Here is a 26,747-nt window from a genome sequence, read left to right on the forward strand (position 1 = left end):
CATGACTAGTGATGCCTAATTTAGGAGTATATGGCCATGTTACTACACTAGCACTTTTTTGCAGAGGGAATAATATATTTGTATTGACTATCTTTCACAGAACTAACTCCCTGTAATCAGTTGAACATGTTCAAAGCAGTATTTGGGAGGAATAGGAAAGAAGAGAAGAGGAGCAGGAGGGATCCAGGTAGGAAAGAGAACAAACAACACCATCAACAACACTGCAGCCATTATAGTTTGTGACAGGTTGCTAAACACCTTTTCACTGACTATAATAGTGTCACATGATTTTGTTGATAAAAGGGTGGGTTGACATTTTTACCGATAGGGTACTGATGAATTTCTGGAGCCGTGGGGATGATTCTGGAATCTGGGTACTATCTCTGTTGTATCAGTCTCGGGGCAGAGATCGTTTCTGGCGAAGTGAAACCAATCCTTGACATTAGTAGCACTCGCCCTAATTGAAGACGGTAGCTACTTGGCTGCTCCGAATTTCCTGTCCCCGGGTGTTTGAGTACAGAGCCATTTCAATTAGCCTAATTAAGGAGTGAATGCTGCCTCCCACTGCTGTAAGTTCCTCTCAGACCTAAAGTGTGTCACGAGAAGTTGGAGTGGGTTAAACAAACAGCCCTGACCCACAAAAAGAAGATACTGAAATGATCAATAACTTTTTGGGTCATGAGGGGTTACTATACAAAATTAGTAAGAACACCTGCTCTTTTCATGACACAGACTGACCAGGTGCATCCAGGTGGAAGCTATGTACCATTATTGATGTCACTTGTTAAATCCACTTCAATCAGTGTAGATGAAAGGGAGGAGACAGGTTAAAGAAGGATTTTTAAGCCTTGAGACAATTGCGACATGGATTGTGTGTGTGTGTGCCGTTCAAAAGGGGCAAGACAACATATTTAAATGGCTTTTGAACAGGGTATGCTAGTAGATGCCAGGTGCAACGTTTTGTGTCAAGAACTGCAACGCAGCTGGGTGTTTTCACGCTCAACAGTTTCCCGTGTGTGTCAAGAATGGTCCACTACCCAAAGGACATCGAGCCAACTTGACACAAACTGTGGGAAGCATAGGAGTCAAAATGGGCCAGCATCCCTGTGGAATGCTTTCAACACCTTGCAGAGTCCATGCCCTGATGAATTGAGGCTGTTCTGGGGGAAGGGGGGGGGGGTATAACTACAGTATATAGCTTTTTCTTACCAGTTCTAAATAATTTTAGTCAACCCTCTTTATTTTGGTAGGCTATAATCTATTATTCAGATTGATGCTGGGCCTCGTGTGCTTCCGCTGTGGGGTTGTGCCTCTTTCCAGTAGTTATGTAGCTACTAGTTAGTTCCATTCTGTGAGGTAACAACAAGGGTGTTGTCAGTTTCTCATAATGTGAGTGTTCACCCCTAGAGAAGTCTGGGGGAAATCAGAAGGCACTCTAGATGTATGGGTACAAAGTCAGCATATTGCACATGAAATATTTAATGCATCTAATGTTGACAAGCTACAGAACTCGGAGAACTGTGTCAGTCTCATCTACCATCTACCATGAAATCTACCATTAATGCCTCTAGGTCCTTAGATTTCGTCCAAAAAGGTGGACTGCCATGCTAGAAATGGCATGTACATTTTAAATCATTTTCGTTGTTGGACATAAAAGGCTGTAAAATCACCAGGAAATCATCTCAAAGTGTTTTAATGTAGGAAATCTGTTCCCAAGTATTCCCACACATAAATAGAGACATATGCGATGCAATATAATCAAGGTTTGAAATGATTATTTTTTGTGTCTAATACTACAGTATATCTGTTTGCGATTATTGCGGTCAATTTTCAGTGTACAAATGATTTATAACTATGTTCCGGCCGCCCGACCATCCGCTCAAGGAAGAATTGGCCCAGGGCTGAATGTAATTGGCGACCCCTGGTCTCAGCAAGCCTATGGGTATACGTCGTGTGACGCTGACTGTGATTGGATGAAAAGCCTCGAGAGAGAAAGTTGTTCCCTGACTACACGATGAGCAGCATATGTTTCCCATAAGGCTGTGGCCTGGAGGCTCGCTCAGAGGCATCAGAGAAGGAGAATGGAAACTTTGCAGCACGATTAGGGGCCCTGAATGTATTACTAATTATAATCAAGTTATAGCAACTCCCTACCTAGTTAATGTTGGTTTTTGTCCAAAACCTGTACGTTCTGCTTTTTAAGGCTGTGTGTATCCTTGCAGATTGTCGTTCAAATACATTATATAATATAGATTACCATCTGTCTCCTTGTCTTCCACAGGAATGAGGTCACTGTATAAACCATGCTAAATTTCAATGGGCTGCTTTAATGTCATTTTTTTTGTAGCATTACATACATTACATACTACTCTAGCCCCAGTTAGTGCTGTGTTATTATTGCACTCTATGCATCAGTTAGTAGCCACGAACTGCAATGCACACGCACATCATTAACATCATTGCAACTGGGCAGTGATTACATTTAGCATAGAGAGGAGACAAAAGCAGAACACACTTTCCTCAAAGACCTGAGCTGCCAGTAGGCAGTCCGCTCTTCAAAGGTCCACTACTAGACTTCAAGAATAGATCCGGTCTCTTAATGCAAGGGGATGTCGTCCACTTATTATTGCTTCAAAACATGTATTTGACGGTCCTGTTTAAAGGGATAACCCACCCCTAGAAATAAAAATCATACAACTCCTGTCAATTTGGTGAACGCCTATGTTCTATCAGTAAGTAACAACAACAACAAAAAAATCCCCCATGATTTATCTTCTAAGTGGTCCATCTGTGAAATCAGGAATTCGTGTCGGAACGAGTCAGAGCTACATGGTTCTCCTCACACACACTATCACATTTAATAACACTTTTTTTGTGCTCAATCTAAACAGAGTACCAAATGATTCAACTCAGTTTCTCTTTCAAGTAGCATCCCACAATGCGCCCTGTCTGTGGGAAAGGTGGGAAAGGGCCAGTGTTGCCATAGCAACATCCTCTGCACTCACTCTAGTCAGAGATGAACTTCAGGTTGAACTCGGTGAGATAGACTCCTAAATTGCTAGTGCAGTTGGTTTAGGCAATTTTACAGATAGCTAGCTACTTCACATGCTGATATTGACTTTGGTATTATTGTGTGTAGATACGTTTGCTACTTAGCTAAATAGCCAGCCAGCCCAGATAGCATTGCATTGTGGGTTTTGTAGTCGACTTGAGCTGCAACAGATTTCCACTACGATTTTCACATGTTGCTACCAACCTTGTTGTAATGACAAAATTAAACATTTGTTCACAAAAAAATATTGTTTTCACATATTAGTGTTATTTAACACTGTTAATCATAAGAATTAGTGGTTTGGGGTGGATTATCCCTTTACGTTTCCAGACCTTTTGATAGGCCCTGTTATTGATTACAGTTTAATTTGTTCTCTCTCTCTCTTCTCTTTTCTGACCCCTTTTAATCTCTCTCACCTTTCCCACTATATCTCCCTCTCCTCTCGCTAGCGGTAGTCACTGATTACCACAGCCACAGTATCCAACGAAGGGGTGCTGGTGCTTGGGTGACCCACTACCAGGAACCTAGCCATGCCCACCACCCCCAGCCCTCAAGGGGCAGGCCGAGGGGGAAACTGGCTAAGGGGGAGTCCATCTCCCTGCCTTCCTCGCCCCTGGTCCATCGCCAGTCCTACATAATGCCCTCACATATGGGCATCAAGTCCCCAGGTACTGTAACAGCCATTCACCAGGATTTTGTTCTTCTAATGAACACACATATACAGTTGAAATCTGAAGTTTACATCCAACTTATCCAAATACATTTAAACTCAGTTTTTCACAATTCCTGACATTTAATCCTAGTAAAAATTCCCTGTCATAGGTCAGTTTGGATCACCACTTTATTTTAAGAATGTGAAATGTCAGAATAACAGTAGAGAGAATCATTTATTTCAGCTTTTATTTCTTTCATCACATTCCCAGTGGGTTAGAAGTTTACATACACTCAATTAGTATTTGGTAGCTTTGCCTTTAAATTGTTTAACTTGGGTCAAACGTTTCGGGTAGCCTTCCACAACCTTCCCACAATAAGTTGGGTGAATTTTGGCCCATTCCTCCTGACAGAGCTGGTGTAACTGAGTCATGTATGTAGGCCTCCTTGCTCGCACACGCTTTTTCAGTTCTGCCCACACATTTTTTATGGGTTTCAGATCAGGGCTTTGTGATGGCCACTCCTCCAATACCTTGACTTTGTTGTCCTTAAGCCATTTTGCCACAACTTTGGAAGTATGCTTGGGGTCATTGTCCATTTGGAAGACCCATTTATGACCAAGCTTTAACTTGATGTCTTGAGATGTTGCTTCAATATATCCACATAATTTTTCTGCCTCATGATGCCATCTATTTTGTGAAGTGCACCAGTCCCTCCTGCAGCAAAGCACTCCCACAACATGATGCTGCCACCCCCGTGCTTCATGGTTGGGATGGGGTTCTTCGGCTTGCAAGCCTCCCCCTTTTTCCTCCAAACATAACAATGGTCATTATGGCCAAACAGTTCTATTTTTGTTTCATCAGACCAGAGGACATTTCTCCAAAAAGTATGATCTTTGTCCCCATGTGCAGTTGCAAACCGTAGTCTGGCTTTTTTTTATGGCGGTTTTGGAGCAGTGGCTTCTTCCTTGCTGAGCGGCCTTTCAGGTTATGTCGATATAGGACTCATTTTATGTGGATATAGATACTTCTGTACCTGTTTCCTCCAGCATCTTCACAAGGTCCTTTTCTGTTGTTCTGCGATTGATTTGCACTTTTCGCACCAAAGTACGTTCGTTCATCTCTAGGAGACAGAACGCGTCTCCTTCCTAAGCGGTATGACTGCTGCGTGGTCCCATGGTGTTTATACTTGCGCACTATTGTTTGTACAGATGAACGTGGTACCTTCAGGCGTATGGAAATTGCTCCCATTTTTTTCTGATGTCTTGGCTGATTTCTTTTGATTTTCCCATGATGTCAAGCAAAGAGGCACTGAGTTTGAGGGTAGGACTTCATACATCCACAGGTACACCTCCAATTGACTCAAATGATGTCAATTCGCCTATCAGAAGCTCCTAAAGCCATGACATCATTTTCTGGAATTTTCCAAGCTGTTTAAAGGCACAGTCAACTTAGTGTATGTAAACTTCTGACCCTCTGGAATTGTGATTCTGTGAAATAACCTGTCTGTAAACAATTGTTGGAAAATTTACTTGTGTCATGCACAAAGAAGATGTCCTAACCCACTTGCCAAAACTATAGTTTGTTATCAAGAAATTTGTGGAGTGGTTGAAAAACGAGTTTTAATGAATCCAACCTAAGTGTATGTAAACTTACGACATCAACTGTACACACACACACACACACATACATACACATACACATACACATACATACACACACACACAGAGGGAAGGGCACATCTATAGATCATCTGTAAAAACGAATATACTTTCATCATTCTCTTTTTTGCAGGTCATCTTGTTCTCGTTGCTATGTTCGTTGCTAGCCTAGCGACGAGTCCCGCTCGTAGCATATTGATCACGTGCTGTTCTGTAGCTCCCACGGTTCTGACAGGCTCTTGTGTGCTCTTTGTGGAGATTAGGTTATGATGGCTCTGCCTGGTTTTTAAGCCCAGTGGGTTTATAGCACAGCCAGTACATGCCTAATGATTGATTAAAGGCTATTCACACAGCTAGCACTTTATTTCCCCTGGGAGAAATAGTAGATTATGCTCAAATCCCATTGTCAAATGTACATGCTGTCCAGGATACCATACATCAATAACAACAACTCACTGTATCTCCAAGGACTGAATGCTGGGGAAGTTTAGAAAGCAAATAGTATGTCATTAGCTTTTTGATTATTTCCACTATGCCTTGATTTCTACAGTTCAACCTCTTACACACTGACCCAGTGCCCAGCCCCCCACTGCTCAGCTTTGGAAAGGAACTGTAAACCTTTTTAGGAAGATTATGTTTAGATGTCTTCTGCGTTTGTGTCTTCGGCTTTCTAGCCGGTTAACACTAGGTGGCAGTGCGGTGTGCATCAAGCTGAAGCTTCGAGTTTCCTGTTGTGGTGTGGACCTTTACCTCAACACACACAGACACACACACACACACAGACACACACACAGACACTCATGTTGGCGATTTGAGCTGTTATCATCACAGGGATTAGTTTATACTGTACTGCATGTATCCGAGCTCATGCTGGCTTCTCCCAACTGGTGGGAGAAATTCAAATTCCTGACTGCAAATCCCATCTGGAAGAGTTGAATTTCTCTATCTCTCTCTCTCGCTCTCTGTCTCTCTCTCTCTTCCATTTCTCGTTACCCCCATCTCACTCTCTCTCTCTGTTGCTCTGACTGAAGGTCCGTACAGGAAGCTGGAGTATGTGGAGAGTCCTTCTTTTCCTGGAGATGCGTTCGTCTTCGCTCTGAACAATAGCAAGACTTCCCAGAGAGGTGAGTGTGTGCGTGTCTGCACAGAGAGTTGTGGATGAGAGACAAAGGGAGGGGAGAGAGAATGACATGCGGTACAGTACATTTGGAAAAGGAGGAAGAGGTACAGAGGATAGAGAGAAGAGAACAAGTCTTCCATAGTTTTGTTTAAATGTTAGTTGATTTAGCGCCTGCTGTTATTTTTTCAACTGCACATGTACAGTTTGTGCAAGCGTATTTGTGCACGTGGATGCATGTGTCCATGCGCATGTGTTTAATTGACCTGCCAAACCTAAGTGGTGCTGAGGGTAACAGTGTAAATGCCAGCCATCTCCTGCACAGCTGTCTATGTGGAGAGGCTGGGGGCTAGTCCTGAGGCGAAGCAGCCTGTCTCCAGCATCTTCCTGCCCTCTGGTTGCCAAGCTCCGCTCTTCTCCCTCTGCTTCTCGTAACCAGCGGCGACAGCGTGCTGGTGTGTTTACTGTGTGTTTCAATCATTCCGAACCCCCTTCCTGGAATTTATCGCGCAGAGGTCAGCGTTCGATTGATGGAGCTTTCAATAGTGTCTGGTTGTTTTAGTTATGTGGTGTTGTTCCTAATAGTGCCATAGAGAGCTGAACGCAGAGATCCGACCTCAGGTGGGAAATCAGTTGGGCACTTAGGCAATGGATGGAGACATTGGCTGATAGAGAGAGGGGATGCACTCTCTCTCTCTCTCTCTCTCTCTCTCTCTCTCTCTCTCTCTCTCTCTCTCTCTCTCTCTCTCTCTCTCTCTCTCTCTCTCTCTCTCTCTCTCTCTCTCTCTCTCTCTCTCTCTCTCTCTCTCTCTCGTTTAGTTTTAGCCACAGTTGTGTGATTTGAGAGTAGCTTTTTAAAACAGTAACCACCATTTCCCACTGTAAAGTAAATCTAGATCATTATAATATACATTCACTAACCATTTCCTTCAAATTGTTGTGTTCATTTGCAATACTTTTCAATGTGATGTTTTCCATATTTGCTTTTCCTTGTGCTTAGCTCGTTATGAATTTTAATCAACCCTGAATGGTGCCGAGGTATAATTTTAACAGCGTATAAGATTATTAGGTTTGCCTTTCAAAACCAACTCAGCAGACTCAAACAAATGAATTGATTAGAAATGAATAGCTGTAAAATACATTTGAGTGTATTCAGTGTAGGGTTCAGTAATGACTCTGACTTTGGTAATGACTGACAGGCCACATCATTATTCTCTTTTGCACAAAAAAAAAACAAGAATACTATAATTTCTCCCCCCGAATTTGAAGGGGTTGTTTCCTTGAGACAGAGGGTGCGGAGTCAGATCTCTGCTTTGACCCGAGTGCCTTTCCACTGGGCAGAAACGGTTTGAATCAACGTTGTTTTCACCAGTGGAGGCTGCTGAGGGGAGGATGGCTCATACCAATGGCTGGGATGGAGTCAATGGAATGGTGTCACATGCAAACCACGTTTGATACCATTCCATTGACTCCATTTCAGCCATTATTAGTAGCCGTCCTCCCCTCAGCAGCCTCCACTGGTTTCCACATCATTTTATCCCCCCAAAAAATGTCATGTGAGGACATTGAATCAACGTGGGGAAATGATTGGATTTCCAAAAAGTCAGCAACGTGAGGGAATTTCATCTTTTTTCCCGCCCAACTTTGAACCTTAATCTGATGTCTTTGTGACTTTTTGTTGTTGTTGATTTCACGCTAGTTGACAACTCAAGCAAATGCAATTCAAAAATAGACGTTGAACTGGCGCATGTGCACAGTGGGTTGAAGTGTGCTAAGATTTGATTGAACAACCTTCTGCCAGAAAGAACCAAGCGGGCTCCAGCTCCCAGTCTATTACACAACCCAGTGTGGACCAAAAGACTTCAGATGTGTGTTTTTCACAGAAAGAGAACACGTATCCGAGTGATAATGTGGAAGGGAGAGCTACTAATGTGACAGCTGCTGTGACTACGGTTGGTTTACTACTTCACTTCCATTAAGCTGGATAATGGAGGGTGACATTACAGGATTCATTTAGTTCAGGTGATACCCCTGTTTTGATTTCCATCCGAGATGGCACCCATTTGTAATGTACACCGTTGAATCAGGAGCTCCAGCCAGACAGTCAGATCTCTTGCAGACAGTCCAGCCCCGTGTGCCACCAAGCGTCTGTTTGTCCTTCTGTCTCTCTCACTGTCTGTGATTAACAGCTCTGCGTGTGATCTCTGCTGTGTAGGAAAGGTGCTGGTGCCTGCCTTTCGTCTAACCAGGCAGCTCGTTTCATCACCGCCCCTTGTCTGAGAGATGGAGGAAGTTGTGACTTTAGGCGGAGAAGAGAGGAGGGATATGCAATAGTGAGGTGGTGGTGGCTGTTTCCTCTTATTTGCTTACTGTGTATTGCATCATCTCTACGGTTCATTGGAGAGAGCAATGGATTATGTGGAGGCGGGGAGAGGATATCGACAGTGAGATTGAAAGAATGGGGCGATTCTGAGGGCTTGGGGGGGGAGAGGGATGGAGAGGGATGGAGAGGGTTTGGGGGGGGAGAGGGATGGGGGGAGGGATGGAGAGGGATGGAGAGGGGGGGAGAGGGGGGAGAGGGGGGGAGAGGGATGGAGAGGGGGGAGAGGGGGGAGAGGGATGGAGAGGGGGGGAGAGAGGGGGAGAGGGATGGAGAGGGGGGGGGGGGGGGGGGGGGTGGAGAGGGGGAATTGATGGAGGAATACACTTAGAAAAAAGGTGCATTCTAGAATCTAAAACGGTTCTTCGGCTGTCCCCACAGGAGAACCCTTTCTGGTTCCAGGTAAAACCCTTTCCCACAGAGGGTTCTACATGGAACCCAAACGAGTTCTAGCTGAATCCAAAAAGGGTTCTACCTGGAACCAAAAAGGGTTCACCTTTTGGAACTCGTTTTCCCCAGAGGGATTGAGGGGAGAGATGAATGAGAAGGTGTCTAACCCAAGAAGGGTTGAGAGTAACTAACGCCCAACAAGCTGTGTCTCGGCCCTCCCACATTCCTTCCCTTCTTCCTCATCTCTCTCAATAGTATCTCTGTTTCCTAGACATCCTCATATTTTCCAACTCACTGTTGAATGTAAACAGGATATAGAGGTGTCGTATTGAACACCCTCTCCCCATCCACCTCTGCATCTGTACAGTGGCGAGCTGGAGGTGAAAGGTCATGGCATCAGGACCTTCTCAGTGATGTATCAACGCACCATATTGCTCATCTCAGCCCAATCTGTCCGGACAGGGCAGCCAGTGCAATGGCGCCTATCCTCTGCTGGAGGCCAGGGCTGAGCTGAGCTCATTGAGATTCTATGCCTGTCTCCTAACCAACCGGGAGCGCTGAGCAGGCACACACACACATACACATATGGACACACACGCAGACGGAGCTGCTTCAGTCATGCAGTCAGGGACTGAGAAAGCCACAGCCTCTTCATTGGTAATGAGGCCGACCGGTGCTGCTGCTGACCTGGGGATGCATACATTAACCTCTCCTCCATCGGCATAGTATACATAATCCTCCATCCAATCGACGTAGCCAGGTAGGAGGAAAGGCAGGAAGGAGGAACTGAGCTGGACTGAGCTGAACTGGGCTGCGCTACAGAACGGTGTGTGTGTGTGTTTGGTGTGGTCGTGTCGTGCTGCTCACAGCGATCCGCTCGTCTGTCATCTCTCTCCATCTGTCCTCCAGAGCTGCACGCGGAGCTCCAGCCCAGCTCCTCCTCCTTCTCAACCCAGGAACTGATGACCAGGCTGGGCTTCTTACTGGGAGAAGGGACCCCAGCCTCGCCTAGCACCCCCATGGAGGACCGGAGGGAAAAGAAGGTGTGTGAAATGAAAGATGTTGGGAAGGATGGGTAGAAGGAAGGAGGGAGAGTGACTGAGAAAGTCAGATAATGAAGAAATATGAAAATGAGGCTGATGTTTTCTTTGCAGAAGTGAGGAGTTTTTGTATGGCTTCTTTAATTAGATTTTTTGTTTTGTATGATAACCAAGATTGAGAGTTTGTTTTTGTTAAGCTGCAGATTTAGAAACTACAACTTTGAAGGTAATTTACCAGTTGAAAAAGAAAATCGGAGGCAGTCTTGACTTAATATTTGAAAGTATATACTGTGATGGCATTTTCTTTATGGAATGTGTACATAAGGTGATGTCAGTTGAATATCTTGCTTTTAATCTTGTTGCATTGGCTCGCCACATGCTGTTGAGCCTGCAGGACGTTTATATACTGTACTGTATCATTCTAGCACCGTTTGAGCATTGCCCCACTTTCCTAACCTCCTTCCTCCACCTGAGCTCCAGATGGAGCCAGTTTTATAGAGACAATGTGTCGGCTGTGAGCAGTGTACCGTGTCCTGGTTCAGATAACTGATGGGGTGGTAAGGTGGGAATAGCACTGAGCTGAACGTTCTCTAACGTTGCAGAAACGCTGAGTGCTGGGATGAGTTGAGACCTATAGGATCTAGGAAATGTAGGGTTCAGGTGTTGTTGGAGACATATGAAGAAGGATGCAGATATTGGGGTTTGGGGACATTGGGGGGAGAGGGGGACATTGACACACACACACACACACACACACACACACACACACACATATACAATGACCTATATACCATACATTAACCTGGGGACAGCTGGAAATGGGGCCAACAGGGTCTATACCTCTGATAATACTTGTCCATAGACAGAGCTTTAAATAAAACACCTCTTTCTCTCTCTCTTCTCCCTTCCCTTTCTATATCTCTCTTCACTTTCTACTTGACTGATATCGCCTACTCACCCCTCTTTCTACCCCCCTCTCTCCTCTTTCGCTCTCTCTCGTCCCTCTCTGCCCATCTCTCTCTCTCGTCCCTCTCTCACCCTTCTCTCTCTCGTCCCTCTCTGCCCATCTCTCTCTCTCACCCTTCTCTCTCTCGTCCCTCTCTGCCCATCTCTCTCTCTCTCCCTCTCTCACCCTTCTCTCTCTCGTCCATCTCTGCCCATCTCTCTCTCTCTCCCTCTCTCACCCTTCTCTCTCTCGTCCCTCTCTGCCCATCTCTCTTCTCTCCCTCCCTCTCTGTCTGTAGTGTAATATCTCTGGCCAGGCGGTGAGCCCATGCTCCACATTGACCTGCAGCACTACGTCTCCATGCTCAGACAGCCCCTGCTCCACCCTGGGTAGTAGCAGTGCCGGGGGGGCGCCCTCCTGTCTTCCCAATCCCAGCCCAGGTGGGACCCTCCTCAGCCCCAGTCCCTGCCGGAGCCCCAGCTCCACACTTGAGAGCCAGGATAGCGGAATCATAGGTGAGTGGCTTATATAGACCATCATCCCCATAGTTGGATCAATTTAAATTCAGATATTTTCTCTATGTTGTGTTCTCTTCTCACCTCCTGAGAAATAATGGATATGTGCACATGATTGTGAGACCTCTATGGAAGAAAAAACACCATCTCGTCCTTCCATTGGTCATCGATATATCTCAATAATATATCTCAGTACTCACATTGTCAATAATCCTGATTAGGATAAGGGCCTCAGCACTGAAGAAATAGAGATGGATGATACTTGTTTCACCTTGCTTTGAGTTCTCAGGCAGTCTTTCTAGCTCCCAACTCTCTCTTTTTGCCTGTGCCACTTTAGTCGAGAGGCTTCAGTTCCCTCTTGACAAAACTGGGACGTTGCTGTCTTTGCTGCGTACGGGTCTGGACTTTCTAAAATAGGACATCTTTCTCCCTAAATAGAGCTTGTATTTCTCGGTACATACATAAGGACAAAGGGTGCACAGTACACGCGTTTGATTGTGTTGATGTCGATGTGTGACTGATGCCTCGTCACTGTTGATGTGACTGATGATCGGCCTTTTACTCTTTAACTCGGTACAGTGTCACTGCCAATAACGTACCAGACTGGAAAATCACAGTGAACTGAAGCAGAGTTTGAGCTCATCCTAAATGACAACTATTCCTAACTTGATCTTATCCAAAAGGCACTCATTAGGAGTCAACGGTTTGTTTTTGTCGTTTGTAATCCCCTTCACCCCCGTCTACTCCCCCTGTGCCTCAGCTACCATCACCAGCTCTCCTGAGAATGAGGATCGCGGTGGTTCCACTCTGGACCTGAGCAAAGATGGCAGCTGGAGGGGCGCTGGGCGTGGCGGGCACCAAGGCGACTCCTGCCCTCCTGTCGCCAAGGACGACCTGCCAGGACCCAGCGAGGCCCCGCCCAGGTCTGAAATCACCATCCTAGAGGCACCCAGAACTCCGCCCCCAGCCAAGAGGCCCCTCCCACAGCGCCACACGCACAGCACTTCTTCCCTGGTGATGCCACGCCCTAACTCTGTGGCAGGTGAGTGACCATCTCTTGCCGCTGACTGGTGGTGTCTCAATAGTCTCAACTAGTCTCATTCCCTTGTGTCCTTTCCTCTATGATTACTGGCCTGGTAATGCATGATAGATGAAAGCAGTACATTGGAGATCTACCCAGTCCTTTTATCTTTTAGCGGTGATGAGGGAAAGGAGATGAGGAAAGGAAGCCGTGAAAGACAATCAAACAGCTCTACCTTGACCAGGTGTCTAGAACCAATCGTTTTTTTTGTGGTGAAGCTCTCTTTCCTCCATTCATTTGTGTAGTTAAAACAGCTGCAGCTGAAGCTTTTTCTGACCACGTGGTTTCTGTGACGTGGAAGAGCCATTAGACAGAGCTGCTTCCTGTCTACTTTCTGTCATTAGACGAGGACGGCATACGGCATTACGTCTCTGGAGGATGAAGACAGTGAACGCTACCGGCTACAGTATTCCAGGAGGGTTTACGTTGTTATCCTACATCTGTTTCTCCTCTGTGTTTGAGAGAACAAGAGACAACTTTTCCTTCGTTAGATGCCACTCCATTTGGAGAGCGGGGGGGAGATGGGGGGTGGGGGGATGATGGTCTCAGGGGAGTGGATCCACTGCAATGACTGACAGACTCTTCTACTCTTGTTAGGGATGCTGCTTGTGAAAACCGTGAATTACTTGAAATGAGCATGCATGGCAATATTTGTTTAAATAGACCTCCCTTTGAGGTTGTGATGGGGGGGGAAAAAGAGAGATGGGAGTAACACAGGACATGTTTTGGTTTCTTTCAAAGCCCACGCCCCTACATGGGTTTCTATCTGTTGTTGTGGTCCGAGCAGAGAGGAAGTGTTAGTCCTGCGTATGCCTGCTGATTTCAGTACAGCTTGAGAGTTAAGTGGCGCCGTGTGTGAATAGAATGTCAGTATTCCTGCGGTGCCATTGAAAGAGGGCAGACCCCCCCCCCCCCCCCCCCCCCGAGAGCTCTTGCCATTCAACTGCCACTGGAGCTTTCGTCATAGTGCTCTGAGATTATTATTATACCAACAGACATGTATTCGAGGTGGAAGATTGTGGTCAAATGTGTTTTCTATGTTGTTTAACAGTAACCTGGCCCTGGGTTGAACAAGATTTAGGGTGACTCAGCAGTAGACTGGACATTGTGGTTTTGGGAGGTGTGATGTGAAGTGTGTCTCTGTATCTCTGAGGTCAATGGTTCTAACGCTGAACAATAGCCTGATCCAGCCTCCAACCGCTTTTTTTCCCAAGATCCAGGTGTGACTCTTCACTAGATTGGACATGACGGGGGTGATGTGGGTGCTCCTGCCCTGTGAGCTGTGCAGTACGTGTCACAGAGCCGAGCAACGTGACATTCCCCATCTGATTCCACTCTGTGGGGATTAAAGGTCTCATGTAATGCCAGATTATACTGTAGTACAGGAGGCTGGGCCGCGCACTATTGATTTATGTGCTGCATAAGGTGGAGAGAGAGAGAGAGAAAGAGCTATAGTTCCTTGCCATGTGGAACAAAATGCGTTATTTATTTGAGATGCTTCAATCACAGCTTTACTACAAATAGAGTGATTAAACCTAGAAGCCTCAAGCCCCATCTAGCTCTGGTCCTAGCTACTATACAACAGTTACTGCAGATTCACTACAATCACATGCACACCCCCATATGCTCACACACACACACACACAGACAAAGACAGAACATCTGTATATATCTATCTACAATCTCCCTCTCCAGATATTACTGTACTGTTATATCACATCCAGACCCCTACAAGCAGATTGCTTCCCATAGGAAATGACTGTAATCTAGTTAGCTGCTTTTTTGCCAGACTTGAATTCATAATCCACTTCTATTGGATCTCCTCTCTCTCACACAGTAGAGAGGAGAGTAGAGAGAACTAGGTCTGATGGAGCAGGGCAGAGAGAACTAGGTCTGGTGGAGCAGAGTAGATAGAACTAGGTCTGGTGGAGCAGATTAGAGAGAATTAGGTCTGGTGGAGCAGAGTAGAGAGAACTAGGTCTGGTGGAGCAGAGTAGAGAGAACTAGGTCTGGTGGAGCAGAGTAGATAGAACTAGGTCTGGTGGAGCAGATTAGAGAGAATTAGGTCTGGTGGAGCAGAGTAGAGAGAACTAGGTCTGGTGGAGCAGAGTAGAGAGAACTAGGTCTGGTGGAGCAGAGTAGATAGAACTAGGTCTGGTGGAGCAGAGTAGATAGAACTAGGTCTGGTGGAGCAGAATAGAGAGAATTAGGTCTGGTGGAGCAGAGTAGAGAGAACTAGGTCTGGTGGAGCAGATTAGAGATAATTAGGTCTGGTGGAGCAGAGCAGAGAGAACTAGGTCTGGTGGAGCAGAGTAGAGAGAACTAGGTCTGGTGGAGCAGATTAGAGATAATTAGGTCTGGTGGAGCAGAGCAGAGAGAACTAGGTCTGATGGAGCAGGGCAGAGAGAACTAGGCCTGGTGGAGCAGAGCAGAGAGAACTAGGCCTGGTGGAGCAGAGCAGAGAGAACTGGGCCTGGTGGAGCGGAGCAGAGAGAACTAGGCCTGGTGGAGCAGAGCAGAGAGAACTAGGCCTGGTGGAGCAGAGCAGAGAGAACTAGGTCTGGTGGAGCAGAGCAGAGAGAACTAGGACTGGTGGAGCAGAGCAGAGAGAACTAGGCCTGGTGGAGCAGAGTAGAGAGAACTAGGTCTGGTGGAGCAGAATAGAGAGAATTAGGTCTGGTGGAGCAGAGTAGAGAGAACTAGGTCTGGTGGAGCAGGGCAGAGAGAACTAGGTCTGGTGGAGCAGAGTAGATAGAACTAGGCCTGGTGGAGCAGATTAGAGAGAATTAGGTCTGGTGGAGCAGAGTAGAGAGAACTAGGTCTGGTGGAGCGGAGCAGAGAGAACTAGGTCTGATGGAGCAGGGCAGAGAGAACTAGGCCTGGTGGAGCAGAGCAGAGAGAACTAGGCCTGGTGGAGCAGAGCAGAGAGAACTGGGCCTGGTGGAGCGGAGCAGAGAGAACTAGGCCTGGTGGAGCAGAGCAGAGAGAACTAGGCCTGGTGGAGCGGAGCAGAGAGAACTAGGCCTGGTGGAGCAGAGCAGAGAGAACTAGGCCTGGTGGAGCAGAGAGAACTAGGCCTGGTGGAGCAGAGAGAACTAGGCCTGGTGGAGCAGAGCAGAGAGAACTAGGCCTGGTGGAGCGGAGCAGAGAGAACTAGGTCTGGTGGAGCAGAGCAGAGAGAACTAGGCCTGGTGGAGCAGAGCAGAGAGAACTAGGTCTGGTGGAGCAGAGCAGAGAGAACTAGGACTGGTGGAGCAGAGCAGAGAGAACTAGGCCTGGTGGAGCAGAGCAGAGAGAACTAGGTCTGGTGGAGCAGAGCAGAGAGAACTAGGTCTGGTGGAGCAGAGTAGATAGAACTAGGCCTGGTGGAGCAGATTAGAGAGAATTAGGTCTGGTGGAGCAGAGTAGAGAGAACTAGGTCTGGTGGAGCGGAGCAGAGAGAACTAGGTCTGATGGAGCAGGGCAGAGAGAACTAGGCCTGGTGGAGCAGAGCAGAGAGAACTAGGCCTGGTGGAGCAGAGCAGAGAGAACTGGGCCTGGTGGAGCGGAGCAGAGAGAACTAGGCCTGGTGGAGCAGAGCAGAGAGAACTAGGCCTGGTGGAGCGGAGCAGAGAGAACTAGGCCTGGTGGAGCAGAGCAGAGAGAACTAGGCCTGGTGGAGCAGAGAGAACTAGGCCTGGTGGAGCAGAGAGAACTAGGCCTGGTGGAGCAGAGCAGAGAGAACTAGGCCTGGTGGAGCGGAGCAGAGAGAACTAGGTCTGGTGGAGCAGAGCAGAGAGAACTAGGCCTGGTGGAGCAGAGCAGAGAGAACTAGGTCTGGTGGAGCAGAGCAGAGAGAACTAGGTCTGGTGGAGCAGAGCAGAGAGAACTAGGACTGGTGGAGCAGAGCAGAGAGAACTAGGCCTGGTGGAGCAGAGCAGAGAGAACTAGGTCTGGTGGAGCAGAGCAGAGAGAACTAGGTCTGGTGGAGCAGAGTAGAGAGAACTAGGTCTGGTGGAGCGGAGCAGAGAGAACTAGGTCTGGTGGAGCAGAGCAGAGAGAACTAGGTCTGGTGGAGCGGAGCAGAGAGAACTAGGTCTGGTGGAGCAGAGCAGAGAGAACTAGGACTGGTGGAGCAGAGCAGAGAGAACTAGTGAATTAGGATGTGTTAGGTTCTATTTTCCAGAGTACAAACTCAACGGACACTATGAAAGCTTTAAACCAAGTTGATTCTGCCCGGCGGGTCAGTACAGCTGCATTAGACAAACACATGGTTTCACCCGTGGTCGTATACATGCTCCACTTTGGGTGGAGTCTCCTCCATATCACTACACATTGCATCCTTATTGTTAGGCAGGGAGGTGAGTGATCTGGGCCTTAAACGGTTCCTCCCCTTATCAGTACTGCCACATGTGATCGTTGTCCCTGCACTCAGCCCTTACCAAGCTTCCTTATGGCACCCCTCATGTCTCTACTATACAGTGGGGCAAAAAGGTATTTAGTCAGCCGCCAATTGTGCAAGTTCTCCCACTTAAAAAGATGAGAGAGGCCTGTAATTTTCATCATAGGTACACTTCAACAATGACAGACAAAATGAGAAAAAAATTCCAGAAAATCACATTGTAGGATTTTTAATGAATTTATTAGCAAATTATGGTGGAAAATAGGTATTTGGTCAATAACAAAAGTTTATCTCAATACTTTGTTATATACCTTTTGTTGGCAATGACAGAGGTCAAACGTTTTCTGTAAGTCTTCACAAGGGGTTAAAATGTACAGGCCTCTCTCATCTTTTTAAGTGGGAGAACTTGCACAATTGGTGGCTGACTAAATACTTTTTTGCCCCACTGTACCTAATGGTTCATTATATATAACGCTCAGAAACCAAACCAATCAGATGGAAGACATCAGGTTCTACAGAGCATACATGGACCAGTGTGTATGTCTCATGTTGGTGTACATGTTAAACGGACTGGTCCTTAGAAACACAACATTGTGCTACGGAACAGGGGTAATTGGAGCTGGTCTCTGAACCTGGCTATGTTCCTGACCTGTAGGGAGCTGTTAATATCCCAGGCTGGATGAGGATTCACTTGGATCATCATCACCATACATTATGGACTGATCTAGTGGTCGACGCCCATTTGAATGAGTCGCTGAAGAGTCTCTGTGTGTGTCTTTGTGTTTTATCCTTGAGTGTCTTTCTCCAGAATATTTAAAGTCACAAAACATGGGCAGCATAAGGGAAGAACTATGACCGATTTGTTTCCCATTTTAGTTAAGGACAAGAGTCTTGAATCGCTCTCCCTTAAGGCTGAAATACACTACAGGCCACCGGGGTTAACACCCCTGCTCTTATGATAAGTGCCATGGGATCTTTAGTGACCACAGAGAGTCAGGACACCCGTTTAACATATAGCAAAACATAGCTTAGCTTGTTGTTAATCCACCTGGCTTGTCAGATTTCAAAAAAGCTTTAGGGCGAAAGCATACCAAGCGTTTATGTAAGGACATCTCTCTCAGCAGACAAAACATTACAAACAGCTAGCAGCAAAGTAGATTGCTTTTCTGACTTTCGTGACCAATCAAATTAATCGCTTACCTTTGTTGATCTTCGGATGTTTGCACTCACAAGACTCCCAGTTACACAATAAATGTTCCTTTTGTTCCATAAAGATTATTTTTATATCCAAAATACCTCCATTTGGTTGGCGCGTTATGTTCAGAAATCCACAGGCTCGAGCAGGCAGACAAAGGAGGAGGAGGCAGACAAAAATTCCAAATAGTATCCGTAAGTTTGTAGAAACATGTCAAACGTTTTTTTATAATCCATCCTCAGGTTGTTTTTACAATATCGATATAATCGATAATATTTCAACCGGACCGTAGCTTTTTCAATAGGAGTGTGAGAGAAAATGTCTGCTCCAAGCTGCTTTCTCACTCATTTTTCAGAATAAAAGCCTGAAACTATGTCTAAAGACTGTTCACAGCATGTGGAAGCCATAGGAAAATGAATATGGTTGATATCCCTTTAAATGGAGGGAAGGCATGCAATGGAACAGAGAGATTTCAGGAAAAACAGCACTTCCTGGTTGGATTTTCCTCAAACTTTAGAGTGTTTTCTATCCTAATCTGACAATTATATGCATATTCTAGATTCTGGGCCTGGGAAATAGGCTGTTTCATTTGGGTACTTTTTTCATCCAAACATCAAAATACTGCCCCCTACACTCAACAAGTTAACAACCCTCCAGACGAGCTTCAGTGCCATACAACTCTCCTTCCGTGGCCTCCAACTGCTCTTAAATACAAGTAAAACTAAATGCATGCTCTTCAACCAATCGCTGCCAGCACCTGCCCACCCGTCCAACATCACTACTCTGGACGGTTCTGACTTAGAATATGTGGACAACTACAAATACCTAGGTGTCTGTTTAGACTGTAAACTCTCCTTCCAGACTCACATCAAACATCTCCAATCCAAAGTTAAATATTGAATTGGCTTCCTATTTCGCAACAAAGCATCCTTCACTCATGCTGCCAAACATACCCTCGTAAAACTGACCATCCTACCGATCCTCAACTTCGGCGATGTCATTTACAAAATAGCCTCCAATACCCTACTCAATAAATTGGATGCAGTCTATCACAGTGCCATCCGTTTTTTCACCAAAGCCCCATATACTACCCACCACTGCGACCTGTACGCTCTCGTTGGCTGGCCCTCGTTTCATACTCGTCGCCAAACCCACTGGCTCCTGGTCATCTACAAGACCCTGTTAGGTAAAGTCCTCCCTTATCTCAGCTCGCTGGTCACCATAGCAGCACCCACCTGTAGCACGCACTCCAGCAGGTATATCTCTCTGGTCACCCCCAAAACCAATTCTTCCTTTGGCTGCCTCTCCTGTCAGTTCTCTGCTGCCAATGACTGGAACGAACTCCAAAAATCTCTGAAACTGGAAACACTTATCTCCCTCACTAGCTTTAATCACCAGCTGTCAGAGAAGCTCACAGATTACTGCACCTGTACATAGCCCATCTATAATTTAGCCCAAACAACTACCTCTTCCCCTACTGTATTTATTTATTTTGCTCCTTCGCACCCCATTATTTATATTTCTACTTTGCATATTCTTCCACTGCAAATGTACCATTCCAGTGTTTTACTTGCTATATTGTATTTACTTCGCCACCATGGCCTTTTTTTTGCCTTTACCTCCCTTATCTCACCTCATTTGCTCACATCGTATATAGACTTATTTTTCTACTGTATTATTGACTGTATGTTTGTTTTACTCCATGTGTAACTCTGTGTTGTTGTATGTGTCGAACTGCTTTGCTTTATCTTGGCCAGGCCGCAATTGTAAATGAGAACTTGTTCTCAACTTGCCTACCTGGTTAAATAAAGGTGAAATAAATAAAAAATAAAAAATAAATCTTCAATGAAAGAAGTTTGGAACCACCAAGACTCTTGCTAGAGCTGGCCGCCAGGCAAACTGAGCAATCGGGAAGAAGGGCCTTGATAATTAGAGCATGATTACTTTGTGGTCGAATTGATGCAAAGAAACCACGGCTGAACAGTGTGTTTGTGTGTTTAACTCTGCCTGTAATCACGCTGGATGATTCAGAATCCATTGAAGAGCTTGAACGATTCATTGACGAGAGATACTTACGAACTTAAAGAAACATGTTGCTGGTTTCGGAGGATTCAAGCATTGTTAAGGACAACCAACCCAATCAACAAAACAAACCAAAACCAGGTTGGCCAATAGGTATCAACGATGGAACCAAACCATCCCCAAGTAAGAGGGCGCGTGTGGCGAGTGGGGAGAGGTTTACTGATATGGATGTGAAGTTGTTGAAATCCATCAATGAAAGGCTTGCCAAACTTGATATCTTGGATATATTACGAGAGGACATCAGTGCATTATGTGCCAGTCTAGAATTCAGCCAACATCAGATGGATGATCTGAGGAAAGAGAACACGGTGCTTAAAGGTACTGTAGACTCTATTCATTGCAGGGAGGTGGTGCGAAGGGAGAACAATCAACTTAAAGAAACCTTGCTTGATGTACAGTGTTCATCAATGCGGAACAATCTAATATTTTCAGGGATCCCGGAGAATGACAACAGCAGAGGCTGAGGACACAGTCCGAGACTTTATGTCAACTCAACTAAAACTGCCCACTGATGTTGTGCGTAATGCCACTTTCTCCAGAGTCCATAGAATAGGTAAGGCCACAGGCTATTATTGCATGTTTTGATACATTTAAGCAAAAGGAAATGACGAAGAACATGTGCAGAGAACTCAGAAACACTGATTTTGGAATGAATGATCACTTCCCCACCGAGATCAATGAAAGGAGAAAAAAATTATATCCCATCATGAAGGAAAAGCGTTGCCTGAATCAACGAGTCTCCATGGTGATGGATAAACTTTATATCAACGGGCAATTATATCAGGACTCTAGAGTAACTCCCTGGCTATTTCAATTTAATGTTCAAATTTGAGTTTGTGTGTTGTAGTGTATCATGACAACTTCAACTATAATGAATACATGCTCTATTGATCTCCACTATAATGAATACCTGCTCTATTGATCTCCACTATAATGAATACCTGCTCTATTGATCTCCACTATAATGAATACATGTCACGTTCTGACCTCTATTTCTGTTGTTTTGTATTTATTTAGTATGGTCAGGGCGTGAGTTGGGTGGGCAGTCTATGTTTGTTTTTCTATGTTTTGGGGCATTTCTATGTTTTCGGCCTAGTATGGTTCTCAATCAGAGGCAGGTGTCATTAGTTGTCTCTGATTGAGAATCATACTTAGGTAGCCTGGGTTTCACTGTGTGTTTGTGGGTGATTGTTCCTGTCACTGTGTTTGTCGTCACAGGATAGGACTGTTTTGCGTTCTCACATTTCTTGTTTTCGTTAGTTTGTTCATGTGTAGTGATTTATTAAAATATGAACAACCACCACGCTGCGCTTTGGTCCGCTTCTCCTCCTCCTACAGACGAACGCCCTTACAGAATCACCCACCGCAACAGGACCAAGCGGCGTGGTAACGGGCAACAGCGGCACAAGGAGGAATGGACTTGGGATGATGTGTTGGACGGCAAGGGTTGCTACACATGGGAGGAGATCCTGGCGGGAAAGGATCGCCTTCCATGGGAACAGGTGGAGGCAGCGAGGAGAGCAGAGGCAGCCGGAGAGAGGAGCCGGCGATATGAGGGAACACGGTTGGCAAGGAAGCCCGGGAGTCAGCCCCAAAAATTTCTTGGGGGGGGGGGCTAACAGGGAGTATGGCTACGCCAGGTAGGAGACCTGAGCCAACTTCCTGTGGTTACCGGGGGGCTAGAGAGACCGGGCAGGCACCGTGTTATGCTGTGGAGCGCACGGTGTCCCCAGTGCGGGTGCACAGCCCGGTGCGGTACATTCCAGCTCCGCGTATCGGCCGGGCTAGAGTGGGCATCGAGCCAAGTGCCATGAAGCCGGCTCTACGCATCTGGTCTCCAGTGCGTCTCCTTGGGCCGGCTTACATGGCACCAGCCTTGCGCACGGTGTCCCCGGTTCGCCTGCATAGCCCAGTGCGGGCTATTCCACCTCTCCGCACTGGCAGGGCGACCGGGACCATTCAACCGGGTAAGGTTGGGCAGGCTCGGTGCTCAAGAGCTCCAGTGCGCCTGCACGGCCCGGTCTATCCGTCACCACCTCCACGCACCAGCCCTCCGGTGGCAGCTCCCCGTACCAGGCTGTCTCTCCGGCCCATCCTTGCAGGGGCTCTCTCCTCTCCAGCGCTGCCGGAGTCTCCCGCCTCTCCGGCGCTACCAGAGCCTTCCTCCTCTCCAGCGCTGCCGGAGTCTCCCGCCTGTTCGGCGCTACGAGAGCTACTCAGTCCGGCGCTTCCAGAGCCTTCCTCCTCTCCAGCGCCGCCAGTGCCGCTCGTCTGCCCAGCGCCGTCAACGCCGCCCGTCTGCCCAGCGCCGCCAGTGCCGCCTGTCAGTCCGGCGGTTCCAGAGCCTTCCTCCTCTCCAGCGCCGCCAGTGCCGCCCGTCTGCCTAGCGCCGCCAGTGCCGCCCGTCTGCCCAGCGCCGCCCGTCTGCCCAGCGCCGCCAGCGCCGCCCGTCTGCCCAGCGCCGCCAGCGCCGCCCGTCTGCCCGGCGCCGCCAGTGCCGCCCGTCTGCCAGGGGCCGCCAGTGCCGCCAGTCAGCCAGGGGCCGCCAGTGCCGCCAGTCAGCCAGGGGCCGCCAGTGCCGCCAGTCAGCCAGGGGCCGCCAGTGCCGCCAGTCAGCCAGGGGCCGCCAGTGCCGCCAGTCAGCCAGGGGCCGCCAGTGCCGCCAGTCAGCCAGGGGCCGCCAGTAAGCCAGGGGCCGCCAGTAAGCCAGGGGCCGCCAGTGCCGCCAGTCAGCCAGGGGCCGCCAGTAAGCCAGGGGCCGCCAGTGCCGTCAGTCAGCCAGGGGCCGCCCGAGCAGCTGCCCCTCTGTCCAGAGCAGCTGTCGCCCCTCTGTCCCAAGCTGCTGCCGCCCCTCTGTCCCGAGCAGCTGTCCCTCTGTCCCGAGCAGCTGTCCCTCTGTCCCGAGCAGCTGTCCCTCTGTCCCGAGCAGCTGTCCCTCTGTCCCGAGCAGCTGTCCCTCTGTCCCGAGCAGCTGTCCCTCTGTCCCGAGCAGCTGTCCCTCCTCTGTCCCGAGCTGCTATCGCCCCTCTGTCCCGAGCTGCTATCGCCCCTCTGTCCCGAGCTGCTATCGCCCCTCTGTCCCGAGCTGCTATCGCCCCTCTGTCCCGAGCTGCTATCGCCCCTCTGTCCCGAGCTGCTATCGCCCCTCTGTCCCGAGCAGCTGCCCCTCTGTCCCGAGCAGTTGTCCCTCTGTCCCGAGCAGCTGCTTCACCTCTGTCCCGAGCTGCCCCTCTGTCCCGAGCAGCCCCTCTGTCCAGTGGGGTCATTGAGAGGGGTGGCCATGGTGAGTAAGCCAGGGAGACGGACAATAAGGCGGACTAAGACAATGGTGAAGTGGGGTCCGCGTCCCGCGCCAGAGCCGCCACCGCGGACAGACGCCCACCCAGACCCTCCCCTATAGGTCAAGGTTTTGCGGCCGGAGTCCGCACCTTTGGGGGGGGGGTACTGTCACGTTCTGACCTCTATTTCTGTTGTTTTGTATTTATTTAGTATGGTCAGGGCGTGAGTTGGGTGGGCAGTCTATGTTTGTTTTTCTATGTTTTGGGGCATTTCTATGTTTTCGGCCTAGTATGGTTCTCAATCAGAGGCAGGTGTCATTAGTTGTCTCTGATTGAGAAACATACTTAGGTAGCCTGGGTTTCACTGTGTGTTTGTGGGTGATTGTTCCTGTCACTGTGTTTGTCGTCACAGGATAGGACTGTTTTGCGTTCTCACATTTCTTGTTTTCGTTAGTTTGTTCATGTGTAGTGATTTATTAAAATATGAACAACCACCACGCTGCGCTTTGGTCCGCTTCTCCTCCTCCTACAGACGAACGCCCTTACAGAATCACCCACCGCAACAGGACCAAGCGGCGTGGTAACGGGCAACAGCGGCACAAGGAGGAATGGACTTGGGATGATGTGTTGGACGGCAAGGGTTGCTACACATGGGAGGAGATCCTGGCGGGAAAGGATCGCCTTCCATGGGAACAGGTGGAGGCAGCGAGGAGAGCAGAGGCAGCCGGAGAGAGGAGCCGGCGATATGAGGGAACACGGTTGGCAAGGAAGCCCGGGAGTCAGCCCCAAAAATTTCTTGGGGGGGGGCTAACAGGGAGTATGGCTACGCCAGGTAGGAGACCTGAGCCAACTTCCTGTGGTTACCGGGGGGCTAGAGAGACCGGGCAGGCACCGTGTTATGCTGTGGAGCGCACGGTGTCCCCAGTGCGGGTGCACAGCCCGGTGCGGTACATTCCAGCTCCGCGTATCGGCCGGGCTAGAGTGGGCATCGAGCCAAGTGCCATGAAGCCGGCTCTACGCATCTGGTCTCCAGTGCGTCTCCTTGGGCCGGCTTACATGGCACCAGCCTTGCGCACGGTGTCCCCGGTTCGCCTGCATAGCCCAGTGCGGGCTATTCCACCTCTCCGCACTGGCAGGGCGACCGGGACCATTCAACCGGGTAAGGTTGGGCAGGCTCGGTGCTCAAGAGCTCCAGTGCGCCTGCACGGCCCGGTCTATCCGTCACCACCTCCACGCACCAGCCCTCCGGTGGCAGCTCCCCGTACCAGGCTGTCTCTCCGGCCCATCCTTGCAGGGGCTCTCTCCTCTCCAGCGCTGCCGGAGTCTCCCGCCTCTCCGGCGCTACCAGAGCCTTCCTCCTCTCCAGCGCTGCCGGAGTCTCCCGCCTGTTCGGCGCTACGAGAGCTACTCAGTCCGGCGCTTCCAGAGCCTTCCTCCTCTCCAGCGCCGCCAGTGCCGCTCGTCTGCCCAGCGCCGCCAACGCCGCCCGTCTGCCCAGCGCCGCCAGTGCCGCCTGTCAGTCCGGCGGTTCCAGAGCCTTCCTCCTCTCCAGCGCCGCCAGTGCCGCCCGTCTGCCTAGCGCCGCCAGTGCCGCCCGTCTGCCCAGCGCCGCCCGTCTGCCCAGCGCCGCCAGCGCCGCCCGTCTGCCCGGCGCCGCCAGTGCCGCCCGTCTGCCCGGCGCCGCCAGTGCCGCCCGTCTGCCAGGAGCCGCCAGTGCCGCCCGTCTGCCAGGAGCCGCCAGTGCCGCCCGTCTGCCAGGGGCCGCCAGTGCCGCCCGTCTGCCAGGGGCCGCCAGTGCCGCCCGTCAGCCAGGGGCCGCCAGTGCCGCCCGTCAGCCAGGGGCCGCCAGTGCCGCCAGTCAGCCAGGGGCCGCCAGTGCCGCCAGTCAGCCAGGGGCCGCCAGTGCCGCCAGTCAGCCAGGGGCCGCCAGTGCCGCCAGTCAGCCAGGGGCCGCCAGTAAGCCAGGGGCCGCCAGTAAGCCAGGGGCCGCCAGTGCCGCCAGTCAGCCAGGGGCCGCCAGTAAGCCAGGGGCCGCCAGTGCCGTCAGTCAGCCAGGGGCCGCCCGAGCAGCTGCCCCTCTGTCCAGAGCAGCTGTCGCCCCTCTGTCCCAAGCTGCTGCCGCCCCTCTGTCCCGAGCAGCTGTCCCTCTGTCCCGAGCAGCTGTCCCTCTGTCCCGAGCAGCTGTCCCTCTGTCCCGAGCAGCTGTCCCTCTGTCCCGAGCAGCTGTCCCTCTGTCCCGAGCAGCTGTCCCTCTGTCCCGAGCAGCTGTCCCTCCTCTGTCCCGAGCTGCTATCGCCCCTCTGTCCCGAACATGCTCTATTGATCTCCACTATAATGAATACGTGCTCTATTGATCTCCACTATGATGAATACCTGCTCTATTGATCTCCACTATAATGAATACGTGCTCTATTGATCTCCACTATGATGAATACGTGCTCTATTGATCTCCACTATAATGAATACATGCTCTATTGATCTCCACTATAATGAATACGTGCTCTATTGATCTCCACTATGATGAATACCTGCTCTATTGATCTCCACTATAATGAATACGTGCTCTATTGATCTCCACTATGATGAATACATGCTCTATTGATCTCCACTATAATGAATACATGCTCTATGGATCTCCACTATGATGAATACGTGCTCTATTGATCTCCACTATAATGAATACATGCTCTATTGATCTCCACTATGATGAATACGTGCTCTATTGATCTCCACTATAATGAATACATGCTCTATGGATCTCCACTATGCTGAATACGTGCTCTATTGATCTCCACTATAATGAATACATGCTCTATGGATCTCCACTATGCTGAATACGTGCTCTATTGATCTCCACTATAATGAATACATGCTCTATTGATCTTCACTTGATAAGGAAAGGCCTGCATATGGCTCAGGTTAATGTATGTAGCCTTCCTAACAAAATACATGAGGCTTTTAACTTGGTCAACATAAATA

The 26,747-nt window shown here is 48.8% G+C and overlaps 1 protein-coding gene across 3 annotated transcripts in view; it reads left to right on the top strand.

Annotated features, from left to right (window-relative positions):
- Positions 1-118: 118 nt before the first annotated feature.
- The window catches only part of LOC110495854 (protein TANC1), a 63,523-nt gene continuing 36,894 nt past the window's right edge, over positions 119-26,747 (top strand). For 2 of the 3 annotated variants that reach the window (XM_036952294.1, XM_036952295.1), the window contains exons 1-6: positions 119-187; positions 3,502-3,720; positions 6,395-6,487; positions 10,160-10,293; positions 11,535-11,751; positions 12,512-12,793. In XM_036952294.1, coding sequence (XP_036808189.1) covers positions 127-187; positions 3,502-3,720; positions 6,395-6,487; positions 10,160-10,293; positions 11,535-11,751; positions 12,512-12,793 — 1,006 coding nt within the window. In that variant the 5' untranslated portion in view covers positions 119-126. Of the gene's footprint in view, positions 188-3,501; positions 3,721-6,394; positions 6,488-9,318; positions 10,077-10,159; positions 10,294-11,534; positions 11,752-12,511; positions 12,794-26,747 lie in introns of those variants that run through there. The other variant, XM_036952296.1, reaches the window with a different exon arrangement.

Source organism: Oncorhynchus mykiss, chromosome 18 (assembly GCF_013265735.2).
Source record: "Oncorhynchus mykiss isolate Arlee chromosome 18, USDA_OmykA_1.1, whole genome shotgun sequence".
Classification (NCBI taxonomy): domain Eukaryota; kingdom Metazoa; phylum Chordata; class Actinopteri; order Salmoniformes; family Salmonidae; genus Oncorhynchus; species Oncorhynchus mykiss.